A 19,201-nucleotide genomic window follows, 5' to 3' on the forward strand; every position below is an offset into this window, starting at 1 on the left:
CTACCGCGAGCTTGCGGAAGCAATAACCAGCCACTTGCAATGGCTACTTATTTATTGCGCGTCCACAAATGGGCAAATTTGCCCATTTGCGGGTGTGCGATAAATTAGCACTCCACTTGTAATCTAGACCAAAATATTTAATTGTGTAGTTAAAAAAAACTTTGCAATATACAGTACTTAAATTATTTATTTTGTCCCCTTTTTCTGTAAATTGTTGGATTTCAAAATTCCACTGAATTTTTATAAAGTAACTAGTCCTAAAGCCCGTTCACACGGGCCGTGTTATTCTCTCTCTCTCTCTCATTCTCTCTCTCTCTCATTCTCTCTCTCTCTCTCTCTCTCTCTCCCCCCCCCGCGTGCGATCAGCCCTCTCTTCATTCACCCCTGCACGTGCGATCAGCCCTCTCTTCATTCACCCCTGCGCGTGCGATCAGCCCTCTCTTCATTCACCCCTGCGCGTGCGATCAGCCCTCTCTTCATTCACCCCTGCGCGTGCGATCAGCCCTCTCTTCATTCACCCCTGCGCGTGCGATCAGCCCTCTCTCCTCCACTTGCCGGGTCCTCGCACTGCTGTCATTCACCCCTGCGCGTGCGATCAGCCCTCTCTCCTCCACTTGCCGGGTCCTCGCGCTGCTGTCATTCACCCCTGCGCGTGCGATCAGCCCTCTCTCCTCCACTTGCCGGGTCCTCGCGCTGCTGTCGGGTGGGTGCGCGTGCGATCAGCCCTCTCTCCTCCACTTGCCGGGTCCTCGCGCTGCTGTCGGGTGGGTGCGCGTGCGATCAGCTGCTGTCTAAGGCCAAGTGTTTGCCTGAACTGCGCATGACGGCTTCAGACAAACTCTTGTCTTTTATAATATAGGATGGAGCCACCATGTTTCCCCCTTATCTAACTCTTCTCCTGAGGTCAATCAGGCAATAAAAGAGACTGCAAACAAGGCTTTGTGAAATATAGGATTGTTAAAGTAATTATCTAGCAGGGTTTCCACACAAATAAGAATTTGCACAGTCATTTATATTGCCTGATTTGTATCTGTCCCTAATTGCTCTCAGCAGAAGAGATACAGGGGAAAACTTACATTTAAACATTACTTTATAGAAACTAACGTGCTTTATGGAAAATAAACCTTTATAGTGATATCTTCAATATTTAAATAACTAATTTAATTGTAAAAAAAAAACATATATGTATTATTCTAAGGATATTTTTTCCTTTAAATATATCACTATATCTAGCATTTATTTACTGTTTAATATCCCTTTCTTTAGTGTAAGATAACTTTCTCAGTGGCACACATCTCCTATTACATTTGCCCCCTTTAGTTATTAAAGGAAAAAAAAAAAAACCAAGTTCTTTTCTCTTACTATTTAAATAGATCTTACGATTTTAAACAACTTTCCAATTTACTTCCATTATCAAATAATCTTCATTCTCTTGGTATCCTTTGTGGGAGGGGCAGCATTGCACTACTGGAACCTAGCTAAACAAGAGATGAGCCAATGACAAGAGGCATATATGGGCAGTCACCAATCACCAGCTAGCTCCCAGCAATACAAATTGGATGCTTAATTATGACTTCCATTTTCCTTTAAAGGGACAGTTAAGTCATAATTAGACATTCATGATTTAGACAGAGCATACAATTTAACCCCTTAATGACCGGACCATTTTTCAATTTTCTTACCCTTAATGACAATGGCTATTTTTACATTTCTGCTGTGTTTGTGTTTAGCTGTAATTTTCCTCTTACTCATTTACTGTACCCACACATATTATATACCGTTTTTCTCGCCATTAAATGGACTTTCTAAAGATACCATTATTTTCATCATGTCTTATAATTTACTACAAAAAAATAATAAAATATGAGGAAAAAATGGAAAAAAACACACTTTTTCTAACTTTGACCCCCAAAATCTGTTACACATCTACAATCACCAAAAAACACCCATGCTAAATAGTTTCTAAATGTTGTCCTGAGTTTAGAAATACCCAATGTTTACATGTTCTTAGCTTTTTTTGCAAGTTATAGGGCCATAAATACAAGTAGCACTTCGCTATTTCCAAACCACTTTTTTTTCAAAATTAGCGCTAGTTACATTGGAACCCTGATATCTGTCAGGAATACCTGAATATCCCTTGACATGTATATATTTTTTGTTAGAAGACAACCCAAAGTATTGATCTAGGCACATTTTGGTATATTTCATGCCACCATTTCACCGCCAAATGCGAGCAAATAAAAAAAAAACTTTACATTTTTCACAATTTTAGGTTTCTCACTGAAATTATTTACAAACAGCTTGTGCTATTATGGCACAAATTGTTGTAAAAGCTTCTTTGGGATCCCCTTTGTTCAGAAATAGCAGACTTATATGGCTTTGGCACTGATTTTTGGTAATTAGAAGGCCGCTAAATGCTGCTGCGCACCACACGTAAATTATGCCCAGCAGTGAAGGGGTTAATTAGGTAGGTTGTAGGGAGCTTGCAGGGTTAATTTTAGCTTTAGGGTAGAGATCAGCCTCCCACCTGACACATCCCACCCCCTGATCCCTCCCAAACAGCTCTCTTCCCTCCCCCACCCCACAAATGTCCCCGCCATCTTAAGTACTGGCAGAAAGTCTGCCAGTACTAAATAAATGGAGTTTTTTGTTTTTTTTTATAAAAAAATTAAAATATTTTAGCTGTGATGGACTCCTGCCTTAGCCCCAACCTCCATGATCCCCCCCCCCCCAGCTCTCTAACCCTCTCCCCTATCTAATTGCGGCCATCTTGGGTACTGGCAGCTGTCTGCCAGTACCCAATTTGCCCCAAAAACAAGTGTTTTTTGTTCTTTTGCTTTTTTTTATTTTTTCTGTAGTGTAGCAGCCCCCCACAATACCCCTATCCCCCTCCCCCTCCCAGATCCTTTTATATTATTTTTAAAAAAAATATTTCCCCCCCCCCTCTTCCCTCCTCATTGGTGTCAGTGTCAGTGCCAGCTAATGCGCGATCGCGCACGCGCGCCCCCGCACGCTCCCGGCACCCGGCGTGCACATTGCACTTCAAGGAACCGGATGCCGGGTAGCGATGGGCCGCCCCCCCGCCTCCCTGTTACGCTCCCACCAACGAACCGGCACCATCGCTACCGGTGCAGAGAGGGGCCACAGAGTGGCTCTCTCTGCATCGGAGTCTTCTAAATGGTATTGCAGGATGCCTCCATATGGAGGCATCACTGCAATACCCTGAGAGCTGCTGGAAGCGATTGCGATCGCTTCCAGCACTCTCTTAGACAACTGACGTACCAGGTACGTCCATTGTCATTAACTGTTAGTTAATGCATGACGTACCTGGTACGTCAGTTGTCATTAAGGGGTTAAACAACTTTCCAATTTACTTCTATTATTTAATTTTCTTCCTTCTCTTGTTATCCTTTGCTGAAAGGTTTATCTAGGTAAGCACCGGAGCAGCAAAGAACCTAGGTTCTAGCTGCTGATTGGTGGCTGCATATTTATATTGATTGTCATTGACTCACCCATGTGTTTAGTTGGAAACCAGTAGTGCATTGCTGCTCCTTTAACAAATGATACCAAGAGAATGAAACAAATTTGATAATAGAAGTAAATTGGAAAGTTGTTTAAAATCGTATGTTCTACTTAATCATGAAAGAAACCTTTTGGGTTTCATGTCCCTTTAAGTATAATGTGTATTTTAATACAGGATAAGTAATACTGCATAAACACTGTACCATGCATCTAAATAATAACAAGAAACCACTGATGTTTGTTTGCTTTTTAAAAGACGGTAATAATATCATTATGAATATATTTTAATGTAGCTGAATTGCGCTACCAATCAGCTAACTTCTGTATCCAGTAATACTGATAGAGGAATGCCTCTCTTGTGCTTAAAGTGAATGTCATGTTGGCTGCAGACATGCGACACCTAGTTGTTAACCTGCAGTACGTAAGGATTCATGTCAGAGTATTGCTCGGCCTGTAATAACAGCTTTTCTTGTCACACAACTATTGCTTAATACATGTTACAAACAGAATGCAGCCACTCTGGTTCACAATCACTGTCTCTTTGTTGCTTGAGGACATTGTAAAACATTCCAAAATCAATTGGTTTTAGACAAACTATTTGAGTAGGACAAGTGTGTGTTATTTTAACAAAGAATGTGCCAGCCAGTTAAACAGATAATGTTTATTTCTACAGCATTTTTCTGTATTGGTATTTATGCAGCCAGCCCTCAGGTGGATTCCAGCACAGTTTGCATGGAAGCAGCCCCAGGAGATCAGACTGATTACAGGTTGTAAGATTACAAATCATTTTATGGGCCTGACGACAATAAACTATTCTTGATGTAGAGGCAGACTACCCCTGCTGTAAGACCCCATGCCTTGTTGTCACTGATACGTTTATAACTATAACATAAAACTGGCATGTTAGGTGCTCTAGGATTCATTTATAAAGCTATCCAGAATAAGAGATAAAGGGACAGTAATCATTTTTACATCATTATTATTTTGCCCTCTTTTCATGTAAATTTGCTCTGACAATTATGGATTTTCTATTTCTCAGAACTTGAAATGGACACTACAAAGGCTAACCTTGCTACATATATTTCCCTAATTTGGTTTAACAAATAACAACTACAAAACTTTACACTTTATTGTAGCATAATGACCATAACTGGCCTTGTTGTCTGCAGAGTCATGCTTGGATTGGTTCATCCAAATAAGATGAGTTTAGCTAATAAACAATTACAGCAAACAAGATGTTACATTTGATTGGCTGACATGGCTGATATGTTATTCTATGGAAATACAATGGAGATATCTTGCAATTGCAGGATATTAAAGGGACAGTAAACCTAAAAATAATGTTATATAATTCTGCACATAGTGCAGAATTATATAACATTATTTAGGTGATATAGCCATAAACGCCTTTTTTACAGTTTAATTAGCTAAAATACGGCGCTTTTACAGACCCGCTCTCTGCTGAGCGGGTCTGTAATATTCAGTCAGCGCATCGGGCCAGCTGTATAGTCACAGCCCGGCCCGACCGCGCCATAAGACTAAGTGCAGCTCGCTCCTGTGGCAGAGAGCAGAGAGCGGGTCTGTAAAAGCGCCATATTTTAGCTAATTAAACTGTAAAAAAGGCGTTTATGGCTATATCACCTAAATAATGTTATATAATTCTGCACTATGTGCAGAATTATATAACATTATTTTTAAGGTTTACTGTCCCTTTAACTACCCTTTAAAATCAGAAGTCTGTGCTTAGTACAAAAATAAAAGTTGTACATAACCTGCTGCACTGATCAAGCAATAACTGTGTAGAATGTTGCAAGGTCAAAGTTATGAAATGTGTGGGATTCACTCTAGCCTTTCTGGGAAAGTGGGAAAATACCATTTTCTTTGTTAAAGGGACAGTAAAGTCAAACATAAAAACTTAAATGGCATGACATTTTAAACAACTTTCTAATTTACTTCTATAATCCATTTTCTTAGTTCTCTTGTATCTACAGTATGTATGTTATACATAGTTACATATACTGTGGCCATAGAATGCTACAGATACTCTATGGCAGCAGAGTTTGCTACTATTTATAACATTGCAATAAACATTGTTGCAAACACTGTTGCCAGATGGCTGAGGAGACCTACGATTACTCTTTAACAAAGGATACCAAGGGAACTAAACAAAATTTAAATTAAAAGTAAGTTGGAACGTTGTTTAAAATAGCATGCTCTTTCTAAATCATAAACGTTTCATTTTTAATTTACTGTCCCTTTAACCCCTTCACTACCGGGACTTTCAGAGAAAAACTTGCCCAAAATAATGAATACATTTTAGCATTTTTGCTATCACTCAATTTAAACAGAAATAAAGCCTTGTTTTTTTATTTACCTGTCAAAACTATATATATATATTTTAAGTAGACAACCCAAGGTATTGATCTAGGCCCATTTTGGGATATTTCATGCCACCATTTCACTGCCAAATGCATATTATTTATATATAATATGCGGCAGATGCCTGGAGCTTCAGTAACTCCAGTTCACGGCTGTAACTTAATAGCCGAGACTGCTGGAGCTTCCTGAAGCTAAGACGTATATATACGACAGGCAAAGTACCACAAGACGTATTTATTTATATACGTCTTATTGGGGGAGGGGTTTAAAAGAACATGAAACCCCAATTTTTTTTCCCATGAACCAGAAGAGCATAGAGTTTAAAACAACTTGTGGGAGGGGCCAGGCATGAATGTGATTAACAAAACAGCTGGGCTCATAGGCTTTCATGTTAAGGGGGGTTAAAGGGAAAGACAAAAGAGGCAAGGAACTTAGATAATAAAAAGGTTAGCGTACATTGTATGCATCCCTGAACATTTGAATTTTTAATGGGACATTATGGTCAAAATTGAAATGCACATAGCTAGTACATATTTGAGTAGAAACATATTTACAATAAAGATACATTGGCAAAACGTGCTTCTGGTAGAAGTCATCACTGTTTTAGTGTTAATCATTTTTCTGCTTGGGCATGTGAAGTAGAGCTAAATATTCTAAGTGTGCCAGCATTTTACATACTGCAGCTGCTTAGAGAGCCATTAGGGCTTGTATCATGTCATTTAGCCACCAATCAGCATGCGCTAACACCAGGTGCAGAACCTAAATTGGGCCCGCTACTAAGCTTTTGTTCCTGCTTTTCCAAATAAAAATACAAAGAGAACGAAGAAAAATTGATAATAGGAGTAAATTAGAAAGTTGCTTAAAATTGCTGAAAGAAAAAAATTGGGTTTAGTGTCCCTTCAATGCCCATGGTTTTTGAAATGGGATATCCAACAAGCTCATACAGGTGTGATGATCAGGTATCCACATACTTTTGGCCATACAGTTTATATGTTCCTTAAATGCAGTGCGTTATCTTATCTTTTCCTTCTGAAGCAAAACTATGGAGTTTTGTTAATGAAAGACAGTGGCAAGCCCCGTCTTCTCCAGAAGCAAGTACGGATTGGCTCATCCAAATAACGAAAGTTGTGCATGGAGTTTAACCATTGAAGAAAAACAAGGTGTTAATCTGTTGTAATAAAAGTCCAACTCTGCTGATATGTAAAATTGGAAGACTGCAGACAAAAGTTTTGTAATTACTGTCCCTTTAATGTATACTCCTAAATAATCATGCAAGTAGAAAATGAGTTTTAATGCAGTGTACAATTAGTTTATACAGTATATTACTGTTGCTATTTACCTAAAAAGTATTTTGTTTTTTTTCATTTGTATTGTGCAGTATAATTGGCAAACTTTAAGTATTGTTGATACTGTCCCAGATCATGGAATCTAAAATTACTATTTATGTTTAATATTTTCCAAGCTTATAAACAAATGAAACACAAATAATTATTAAATTGTCCTATCATCTGAGATTCTGGGTCATCAAAAATGATTGTATTATGACTTGACACTTACTGTGCATTTTATATCAGACAATACATTTTAACTTTACTGTATTATTTGCAGAAAGGCACCCTCCAGCACCCACATATAACCACCACTGCCTGCAACCATGTTGTAAAGGCAAATCCCCACACTTTCCTTAATCTGTGGGCCTGGTTTGCAGGGAGGGCACACAGGGGCCAGATGTCATACCGGTGGAGTGATGTCACAAATTATTGCAAGGCACAGATAGGCCTCTTATAGGTGTAGGCCTCTGAGACCCCTGTAGTTACGTTCCTGGGTATAGAGGCCATAATAGATGGTGTTAGTATGCTGGTTTGGACTCACAAATTATATTTACTTTTTCCCTAAGTTTAAAATATCCAAGAGCCAGTTCCTAGAGTACTTCAAATGAGTTGCATTGTTTAAAAAAGAACTGAGTTTTTTCATGTCTTCTGCCTCAGGGTTGTCACAAAATTTGAATTAGGATAGCAGAGAACTTTCACAGTCACATACAGGTATGTTTAGTTGTCCTCTTGGCTCAAAATATTGTGCTACCTGGGTAAAAATGAAATGATGCCCCCCAACTCTTCATCCACTGTATTCTAAACAGGACCATTGTCCACAGTCTCAAAGATTAAAGTTCATCTAATTAAATCTCACATACGAGCATGCTGATACCTAGGTGATGGTCCTCATATGCAAGTAATTTCTCTAAAATAAAACAAACAAAAAAAACACATCATTACCTGAAATATGGTCTCCCTACATGCCAAGTGCTTTCTGGGTTACATGGCCTAACTTGGTTCAATTACAGAGCTAGCCCTGCTCACTCACTGCTATTACCAAGCTGGCCATGAAAATGATCTTCTGGCTTGCACAGCCTTGGATTATTCCATAAATAAGAATATGCAGCATCAATTTTAATAACTTCTCTAAAGTAAGGTACAATGTTAAGACTTTTGTTGATCATGTTCATCAGTTTTAAGTATGACCAGGCATCCCCACAATCGCAATCTCAATATGAACATTAAAAAAGTGATGGCGCATTCACGGTTGCAATATTAACAGTAAAATTAGATGGCGCATTCGGGATCACAATATTAACAGTAAATGTGACAGCACATTCGCAATTTCATTATTATGAAATATTAAAATTGCTAATGCGCTATTGTGTTATTAAAAAACATGCATATGGACACACTACACAATACATATACATTAAACATTGTATATACATATATAATATACCACATCCTCAGCTCCTATAATTTTATTAGGAAGGAATTTTATAGTGTAAGGTCGGGTTACCATAGCAAAGAAATCCGCCATAAATCCCCATTGCAAACTACACCCTGCTAAACTATTAACTCCTAAACTGACATAGCCTCCCCACCACAATAATCCCTACACTACTTTAACCCTAAACCCCCATTACCTTACCAGCAATAAACAATTTACTTCTATTACCAATTTGCTTTGTACTTTTGGTATCCTTTATTCAATAGTAAATCTAGGTAGCCGCATAGGGTCTCAGCATGCACGTGTCTTTAGTAGTTTATGACAGCAGTGTTGGCAACATTGTGTTGTAGCAATTTTTATACAGTGTTGCCAACACTGTCCTATAGTGCTATGACACGTGCATGCTCCTGAGACCCTAATGAGAATGAAGCAAATTTGATAATAAAATAAATTGGGAAGTTGTTTAAAATTGCATTGGTCTATCAAATCATGTCCCCTTTAAAGCTTTTATGCCAAGCTTGTTTTACAAGAAAACCACATTTGTAATGATTCAATTACTTTTCCATTTGTCACACTCTGTGGGATGATTTCCATTTAAAAAAAATAATTAACAATGTCATCAAATATTTACAATCAGACATTTTACCAGGTTGCAAATACATTTTTCTGCTTAATTAGTTGTTTATTACAGTCTCCTTGTGTTTGTACTCACAGATGGATTGCATATGAAGGAGCCAATTTCCTAGGAAAGCAAATATTACTTGAGCCACAACAAATTTCAAACTGGGCAGAATTCAGCGGCTGGAAAGCAATTGATTCACTTCGCCCTTTGAAACAGGTAAAGCAAACTTAGAAATATCCAGATAATCACATGAGCAAATTAATAATCCATCTGTGCAAAACGCGTGAGTCACCAGTGACTTTCTGTTTTCCTCACAAAAATGTTGAAAGTATGGCTTTATTCTGAAGGTAAATCTTCAAATCTTTCTGTCAAAAAAGATTACATTAAATGAGTTTGTTAGAGCTTATCATTCTGCGTTACTGACCCTATGTAGCTATGACCTAATTCCCATTGCTGTAAAACTGCATACTGGTGGTAACTGCAAGTATCTCCATTAAAGTCTAGCGAGATGTCTTATGTTACCTCCAGAATAAATAAAACCCATTTGTTAATCTTATATCTCACATAATAAACTTGCCACGACATCCCAACTTTAGAAATTGAGGAATTTTAAAAGATTTGTTCCTGCTCCTCATCATATATGTGAGTTGCAAGCCACTCTCTGTTTTTATCAGTGGAGCAACATCTATCTTGTAACTGTTCATTTTGTGACACACAGAATAGTTAGACAGTGAAGGATCCCAGCACAGCATAAACAAACAAGTAAAAGAAAAAAAAACGGGGAAAAAAAACATTGAAAACTGTTACACAGAAATATAAGAAAATGAAAAATAAAGCATCCTTGTCAGCTTTGATACAGTGAGATACAATCAGAAGACGGAACTATAGAAAATATAAGTGAAGAGGCACTCAATGAAAACATAATGTCTTCTTTATAATGAGGCCCCATGGCAACCTCAGAAGTATCTATGAATCTAGCCCACAGTTATCTAGGGTCAGTAAAGTGCAGCTATTTTATTTTATTTTTCAATTAGAATGTCCCTTTAAGCTGTATTTAACCACAATATGCCCTAATATCCTCTCCAATATCTACAATTGGAGAATACCTTACAGTGGTTTTTTTTAATGCACAACATGCTGTTTTTTTTTAAATGCAGAATTATAAATGCATTTATAATGTTTGGCCCCAGCCTAAAGTTTATTAAAATATACTTGTTTTATAGAAATACTTTTTATCTGCACATAGTCCTCTAGAATCACCACTGTCACACTCTAATTGATGCACATACAGTTATGGAGCCTGAGTCACATGCACTAATCTCGGGGGGGGGGGGGGGTCTAAAAGGTTCTAATCTCTAAGGTGTGTTTTGACATAAGGTACTTTTCTCATTAAAATTTTGATTATCATATCTGGATACATTTTAGTTTCAAAATTTAGTAAAGATAAATGTGCCTTTCTGACTAGCTCACAATACCAATGTATAATTTTGGATGCAAATAACAATGATTATCATTTACTTCTTCAGCCTGCAGTTTATTTTAGGATAAAAAATCGACTCAAAGACAAATATTTGACTGTAGCTGGGACACTGACGGATACAAGGGCAACTTTTGTTAGTATCTCTCCAAGCAATGGACAGAGTACTCAGATCTGGTATTTTTGTCGTGGACTCTTAAAATCAAAGGTAACCGTAAAATTGTCATATCATATTGCTATAAATAATTAGATGACAGAGTGAGCCAAAAAGTAACCCTAGCTGTAGCCACTACAGTAGCCCAAATGCAATCTATAAGCCTAACCCTAGTCCCTGTACCAACTCCACCAGTCACCCTATTTCTACCACAACCCTAACTTTAATCCTTGCCCTATCCCCAATACTACCCCTAAACCTACCCTAGCTCTATCTTTAGCTAACACCTTAACCATATCCTAGTCTTACCAGGAGCTAAAACTGTAGCCCTAACCCTACCCTCTACCTAACACTATCTAAAACCCTAACCTAGCCATAAATATAGCTACACCCCTATCCCTAACTATACCCTAGCCCTAACTACACCCTAGCCCTAACTCTGCCTTAAAGGGCCACTAAACCCAAAATCTTTCTTTCATGATTCAGATAGAGAATAGAAATTTAAACAACATTACAATTTACTTCAATTATTTATTTTGCTTCATTGTTTAGATATCCTTAGTCAAAGAAAAAGCAATGCACATGGTGAGCCAATCACACAAGGCTTCTATGTGCAGCAACCAATCAGCAGCTACTGAGCATATCTAGATATGCTTTTCAGCAAAGAATATCAAGAGAATAAAACAAATTGGATAATATAAATAAATTAGAAAGATGTTTAAAATTACATTCTCTTTCTAAATCATGAAAGAAAAAATGTGGGTTTCATGGCCCTTTAAGCTTAACTCTAGCTAAAACACTAACCCGAGCCCTATCCTATTACAAGTTGAAAGTAAGCGGTTGACCTTGAATGCAAACAAAAAGTGAAGACCTAGCACAGTGTTAATTTCTTCAACAAATAATTTTCATCATAGTTTTTGCCAACAACATGTTTTCAGTGATGAAAATGATACTATAACTAAATGAAAACTAACGCCTAGATTACAAGTTTGGCGTTAGCCTTAAAAAGCAGCGTTGAGAGGTCTCAATGCTGCTTTTTAACGCCCGCTGGTATTACGAGTCAGGCAGGAAAGGATCTACCGCTCACTTTTCTTCTGCGACTCGAGGCTACCGCAAATCCCCTTACGTCAATTGCGTATCCTATCTTTTTAATGGGATTTGCCTAACGCCGGTATTACGAGTCTTGGAAGAAGTGAGCGGTAGACCCTCTCCTGTCCAGACTCCTACCGCATATAAAAGTCAGTAGTTAAGAGTTTTATAGGCTAACGCCGGAACATAAAGCTCTTAACTAAAGTGCTAACAAGTACACTAACACCCATAAACTACCTATTAACCCCTAAACCGAGGCCCCCCCCCCACATCGCAAACACTAAAATAACATTTTTAACCCCTAATCTGCCGACCGGACATCGCCGCCACCTACATTATACCTATGAACCCCTAATCTGCTGCCCCTAACATCGCCGACACCTATATTATATTTATTAACCCCTAATCTGCCTGCCCTAACATCGCTGACACCGATTTAAATTTATTAACCCCTAATCTGCCACCCCCAACATCGCCGCTACTATATTAAAGGTATTAACCCCTAAACCTAAGTCTAAACCTAACCCTAACCCCCACTAACCTAAATATAATTTAAATTAAACAAAATAAATTGAACATAATTAAATAAATGAATCCTATTTAAAACTAAATACTTACCGATAAAATAAACCCTAAGCTAGCTACAATATAACTAATAGTTACATTGTAGCTAGCTTAGGATTTATATTTATTTCACAGGCAACTTTGTATCAATGTCGGGACGGCAGATTAGGGGTGTTTAGACTCGGGGTTCATGTTAGGGTGTTAGGTGCAGACATATTTTTTCTTTCCCCATAGGAAACAATGGGGCTGCGTTAGGAGCTGAACGCTGCTTTTTTGCAGTTGTTAGTTTTTTTTTCAGCCAGCTCAGCCCCATTGTTTCCTATGGGGAAATAGTGCACAAGCACGTTTTTCCAGCTTACCGCTACCGTAAGCAGCGCTGGTATTGAGGTGAGATGTGGAGCTAAATTTTGCTCAACACTCACTTTTCTGAGGCTAACGCAGGCTTGCAGAAAACTCATAATACCAGCGTTGTTTAAAGGGAGCGGTAAGAAAAACGGAGCGTTAGCACCGCACAGCCTTACCGCCAAAACTCGTAATCTAGCCGTAAGTTAATATTATCAAAACTATAACGAAAATGTATTCACATTTTCATCAACAAATGAAAATGAGATGAAAATGTTAGAGAGGGAAGACTGAACTAAACGCTTTGGACTTCCGTTTCCATCTTGATGGCTAACATTGGAGCTCCGCCAAAGCTCCAGGCCCCCAACTCAATCCGCCTCAATCGGCAGCAGCACATACTGAGGGTCCCTCTGTCTGCATGCCGCCTCAAATAATACCCGTTGCAGCCCTTTATCACTCCCTCTGTTTGCCTGCCATCTGGAATAATGCCTCATTCCAACTTGGGGCTATTCATCACGGAGCCAAGATATTTTGGGGCCACACCGCGGCTCAGAGGAAGGATACTCCTCCTTTTAAATCACCCATAGCAAGTACTGTCATGGGACTGTTTCACACAATTTACTCCCATCACATTCACTACACAATAAAAGGGGGAACGCAATAAAAGCGGGAAATTTTGGTGCCATTTTTACTGAACCCATCTTCATTTCCTAGCAAGTTGTCACTATGGGAAAATGTAAATCTAACAGCGCTGTAAAAGAGGTGTCCTATAGCTCCTAATGAAGAATGGGTCCCTAGCCACCCAACAAAAATGTAAATGTAAAAATAGTTCAAAAGGAGCGCCACTCAAGAGGCAAGGACTGAAAGTCAGCGGGCTCAAATCAATGTGTTGTAAACAGAGATAGAACCAAGATTAAAGTTGAGATAAGGTAATAAGAATATACAGTAAAATATTTAATAACATACAAGTTCTTACAAAAGATAAATATATCAATATTAAAAATGCATACATGGATCCATAATTAAAAGTGTTAACAAGCAGTTGTAAAAATAAAACAATAATAGTATAAGTGAACAATGCTAATGCGGTCTAAAAACGAACTCTAAAATAATAGCTACGTATCTTGCAGGATTACGGATAATCTGGTTAATAAGGTAGTTCAAGAAACAATCAGCTTCAAAAATACAATATAGTGTAAATCAACAATATTACATAAAAATGCAAAGTGCTGGTGCAAAAGAAAAATTCAGATAAGTGATGGTGTACACATATAAAAAACAAATGTCCGAAAAAAGTCAAATGATCCAAAAAAATGATCCAAAAAATGAAATAAAATGCTGGCTTTATAGCCATGGGAAAAGGTGATATAATGTGAACAAAGTCCAAAGATGTGTGTGGTACGAAAATGGGAACTTAGTGTAACCCAAAAGCCATAAATACAAAAATATTGGGGTAAAAAATCAGTAGTGTCAAAACGTCTTAAATCCAAAAATATTAAGTTCAACGATGATATAAATTGGGAAACCAAAATTAGATGTGAACTAGTTAATCCAAAACTAGAGGGGAAATCCTTAGTGGGATAAAAGGAAATCCTAAATTAAAAACGATATCCAAAAAATCCAGAAAAATCCTAACGTTTATCTTCAAATCCTGTGAAAAAACAATAACAACATAGCACAGTATTGCTAGAATAAGTGTATAGATAATTGAAATACAACTCACCATATGTTGTCAACGCGTTTCGGCCCAATGTAGGGCCTTTATCAAGACAAGGCAGTCTTGATAAAGGCCCTACATTGGGCCGAAACGCGTTGACAACATATGGTGAGTTATATTTATCTTTTGTAAGAACTTGTATGTTATTAAATATTTTACTGTATATTCTTATTACCTTATCTCAACTTTAATCTTGGTTCTATCTCTGTTTACAACACATTGATTTGAGCCCGCTGACTATCAGTCCTTGCCTCTTGAGTGGCGCTCCTTTTGAACTATTTTTACATTTACAAGTTGTAGCTATCCCTTGTCACTGTGCAAAAGCCTTCTCATCCCTGTTTTCAACCCCCGCCATTTACTCTTTGATATACCCCTACCATACTGAACCCACTGTCTCTACACTTCCCCCATATCCACTTCCACATCATCTCCCCAAAGGATATTGCACCTCACCTCTTGTCCACTTTTCACCCATTTCCACCAGACATTTACTCAACCACTACTGTGTGATCGAGTGCAACCGTTTACTTTCAACTTGTATATTTAGTTTACTAAAATCCTATTATATTTAGTCCACTAAAAATAGACTAAAACTAAAATCAAAACTTGCTATCAAAATTAACACTGACCTAGTGTAAAGGTTAAAAACAGTTGCACCAAACACAACATAAATACATTAAAATAAAGTATTACACTCATATTTACACATAAATAATAATAAGGGAAGCAGAGGGTAAAGTATATAGTTGTTGAATCATTGCTAAGAAATTTCCAGTGATGTTCAATCGTTCTAAAGAAGTGCAGAGGTGATCACTTGTTTTATTGCAAAGGTCACTGTGTGATCATGCCTGCACAATATGTTAATACTGAGCACTACAGATAAAGGTAGGCTGATGAGCCAGTCAGGAGCGGCATACATATGTATGTACCACTCAACACTATGGGCCCCATTTCACAGACAAGATTTGCTTCTGTGAACTTGTCTGCCGAGTATCGGAACCAGTACTCTGCTTGCATTTAACATTGAACAAGCAGCTGCTTGTGCAATGCCGCACCCTGCTCACACGAGGCCAATTGTGTGCGAGCAGAGGCTGTCAATCACCCCAGTCTGACTTGTTTGGGGTGATTTTAATCTGCCAGGTAAGAGCTGGAATACAGGTTAGGAAGCAGCGCTCATGCAACACTGCACCAAAAGCACTCCAAAGCTGCATGCACAGCCTAATAAATGGAGCCCTGTGTTTTCATCCAAATATGCAGACTTTGACTATGTATTTAACCCTTGAAAAGGGGTTAACTATAGATAAGAAATCCATTTTTCCTATTTTACTCTTTTAGCACCTACATCTGAGTGTTTTTATATTCTGGATACTCAAAAGCATTTATCTAATTTTCCTAATTTAGTAACTATTTTTTACTGCATACATTTTATTTTTTACATCTTGTTCTTGCATTGGCTGATCACGCTGTTTCTGAATGTGTTTTCCAGGCCAATGATTCCTGTTTGGATGTAATAGGGGGTAAAAACCTACCTGGGTCAAAAGTGTCATTATGGACAGAGCATGGAAAAACGAGGCAGAAGTGGAGGATTAATAAAGATGGCACAATTACATCATACATAAGTGATAATCTTGTTCTTGATCTCAAAGGTAATTTATCAGGATTTGTTTATATTGTTTGATCACAAAAAAGCATTTGCCTTACAGTGCATTCAGATGTAGATGGAAGTTGTTAACAGGATCTGCTCAATAATTAAAGGGACATTACAGTGCAAAAATGACACGCTCTCATTACTTAGAGTATGTCATTTTAGATCTACCGATCCTGCAAGTCTATGTGTTTAACCCTAGCAAACATAGTTAAAGTACTGCTTGCAAGCCACATAGGTAATCTTGTATGTTGAGTGAGAGGAGGCAGTGACTCTATATTTTTGTGAAATTTTAATTCTTTTTTTAACTATTTGGTGGCATGGTCCACATTTATTTTATATTCCATATTAAATGTTATGTTTTAATTTACCTGCACGTCACACAGCTCATATTGTACATAACCACCCTTCCCAAGTGTGCCACTAAAATGCTTCCTTTTTGCCTTTCTAATACTCTAACCCTGCCAATAAAACTCTAAACTTGTCCATAATACCGTAAAGACCACAATTCGCGTAACCCTGCCCAAAATCTCTGGACCACCCAGGCCTTGATTATATGCTTACTATTATGGATTGTAGTCACCTTTATCAATTTACAATATTTAGGCTTTAGTCTTTATGTGCTTGATTTCTCCTCTGCTCAACACCCTATGAGAGGTGCTTATACATTGAGTTCCACAGTGGCAAGTAAAAGAGTACTTAGCACCTGCAACACAACCACCCCTCGAAGGAGTACTTAGCACCTGGAACCCCTGCCCCTGAAAAAGTACTTAGCAACTAAAATACCAGTCTATAAGGAGTACTTAGCACCTGGAACCCCTAGTACTTAGCACCTGAAATACCTGTCTATAAGGAGTACTTAGCACCTGCAACACCCATCTAGAAGGAGTACTTAGCACCTGCAACACCCGTCTAGAAGGAGTACTTAGCACCTGCAATGCCCCTAGGAGGAGTATGTAGCTTCTGCAACATCGCACTAGACGGAGTACTTAGTACCTGAAACATCCCACTATGAGTACTTTGTACTGGCAACACACTTTAGAAGGAGTACTTAAGTTTTAAGAGTATACTTAGTTACCTGCAACACCCCTTTTAGAAGAAGTACTTAACACCTGCAACACCCCCCCTGGAAGGAGTACTTAGCACCTGCAGCCCCCCCTTCTCCCCGAAAGATAACTTAGCACCTGCAAAACACCTCCCAAGGGATTACTTAGCACCTGCAATACCCCCCCCAAAGTAGTACTTAGCACCTGCAACTCCTACCTAGAAGGTGTACATAGCACTTGCACCCCCCCCCAGAATGTGTACTTAGCACCTGCACCCCCCCCCCCCCAGAAGGTGAACTTAGACATGCAACACCCGGCTAGAAAGTGTACTTAGCAATTGCAACACCCCACTAGGAGTACTTATCACCTGCAACACCAATGTAGAAGGAGTATTTAGCACCTGCAACACCCATCTAGAAGGAGTACTTAGCACTTGCAACACCCCACTAGAGGGTGTACTTAGCACCTGCAACACCCCACTAGAAGGAGTACTTACCACCTGCAAGCCCCCCCCCCCCCCCCCCCCCCCCACCCCCCGAAGGAGTACTTAGCACCTGCAACCATTACCTAGAAGGATTACTTAGCACCTGCAAACCCCCCACATCAGAAGGAGTACTTAGCACCTGCAAACCCCCCACATCAGAAGGAGTACTTAGCACCTGCAACCCATACCTAGAAGGAGTACTTAGCACCCGCAACACCCAACTAGAATGAGTACTTAGCACCTGCAACACCCCACTAGAAGCTGCTAAGTATGGGATCAGGGTAAAAACTTGATATTTTTAATTTAACAATTGAAAAAACTAATTTGAATAAGTTCTGTAACACATCAATATGAATGAGCTATTAACTGTTACAAGAAGTGATCACTGTTTCAGGGATTGTGAGGCCCATTTGTGTAAACTGCAGGGTTTTCATGTTCATATGTGGAATTATATTTCTTCACCTTTACTTGCAGGAGGAAACTACTATGATCAAAACCATGTAGTAGTGAATCAGTTTCAGGAAAGTGAACTCACACAGAAATGGGACATTGAGATACTGTGATCTGGCTATACAAGTGAAGGATCTAAGAACTTGCTCTGCATGTAATGGAACTACTTCCTATAATGTTATGGAAAAAAACTACTGAAGTCCTATTCCACTGGAATCCTGCACAAAAAAAACCCTGCTTGGCAGGGTGCTAAAGGAAAAGGCTTTAAATCTTGCTTACAAGTGCAATTTTCTGCCTTTGATATGGGCAAAGTCATGTTTGTTGGTTTTACTTGTCAATGAGTGCCAGGAAAATGTCAAGTGTAGTTTTTGTAATATTATGATAATCCCTGGGACTCATCCAGTTCAATGGAGTTTCAGCATATCGAACTGTAAAGGTCGTGTTTTGAAAAGCGAGATGGGAATTGCATCTTGCTTGTTAATTCTTGGCTGCACTGCTTCCTTTTTTAATATTTTTATATAGTTATTTACAGAAGTCAATTTGTGGCCAAAGGTGACATGCTCCAGACTTCAAGGTCCAGGATCTTTTAGTTACTGTAAATCAATAGAGTATTAATTTATAAAAGAAACACACCACTTCAACTATTCTATGCCTGTTACTAACTTTAATCTGAGGACCTTAGAAACTAAGGCACAAACCAAAAGTCAAAGGGTGAGAATGTGCTCATTCTCATATATCATAGACAAATACACATTTAAAATATGTATGAAGAAGAAATGTAGCTACAGTATATTCTGTGTAGTACATGCATACATATGTGTGTGTGTGTATGTATATATATATATATATATATATATAGACACACACTATAGTTTACTACTCCGGCAGGCAGAGAAGATTGTGACTTACTGGCGGGGGAAAATAGAAAATATATATATATATGT

The 19,201-nt window shown here is 38.5% G+C and overlaps 1 protein-coding gene across 1 annotated transcript in view; it reads left to right on the forward strand.

Annotated features, from left to right (window-relative positions):
* Positions 1 to 18,766, forward strand: part of CRYBG3 (crystallin beta-gamma domain containing 3) — a 362,092-nt gene extending 343,326 nt beyond the window's left edge. Inside the window, exons 19-22 of the mRNA XM_053706046.1 lie at positions 9,382 to 9,505; positions 10,816 to 10,974; positions 16,119 to 16,278; positions 18,282 to 18,766. Coding sequence (XP_053562021.1) covers positions 9,382 to 9,505; positions 10,816 to 10,974; positions 16,119 to 16,278; positions 18,282 to 18,370 — 532 coding nt within the window. The 3' untranslated portion in view covers positions 18,371 to 18,766. The remainder of the gene's footprint in view (positions 1 to 9,381; positions 9,506 to 10,815; positions 10,975 to 16,118; positions 16,279 to 18,281) is intronic.
* The last annotated feature ends 435 nt before the right edge of the window (positions 18,767 to 19,201 follow it).

This window comes from Bombina bombina, chromosome 3 (genome assembly GCF_027579735.1).
Source record: "Bombina bombina isolate aBomBom1 chromosome 3, aBomBom1.pri, whole genome shotgun sequence".
In the NCBI taxonomy this organism is placed as follows: domain Eukaryota; kingdom Metazoa; phylum Chordata; class Amphibia; order Anura; family Bombinatoridae; genus Bombina; species Bombina bombina.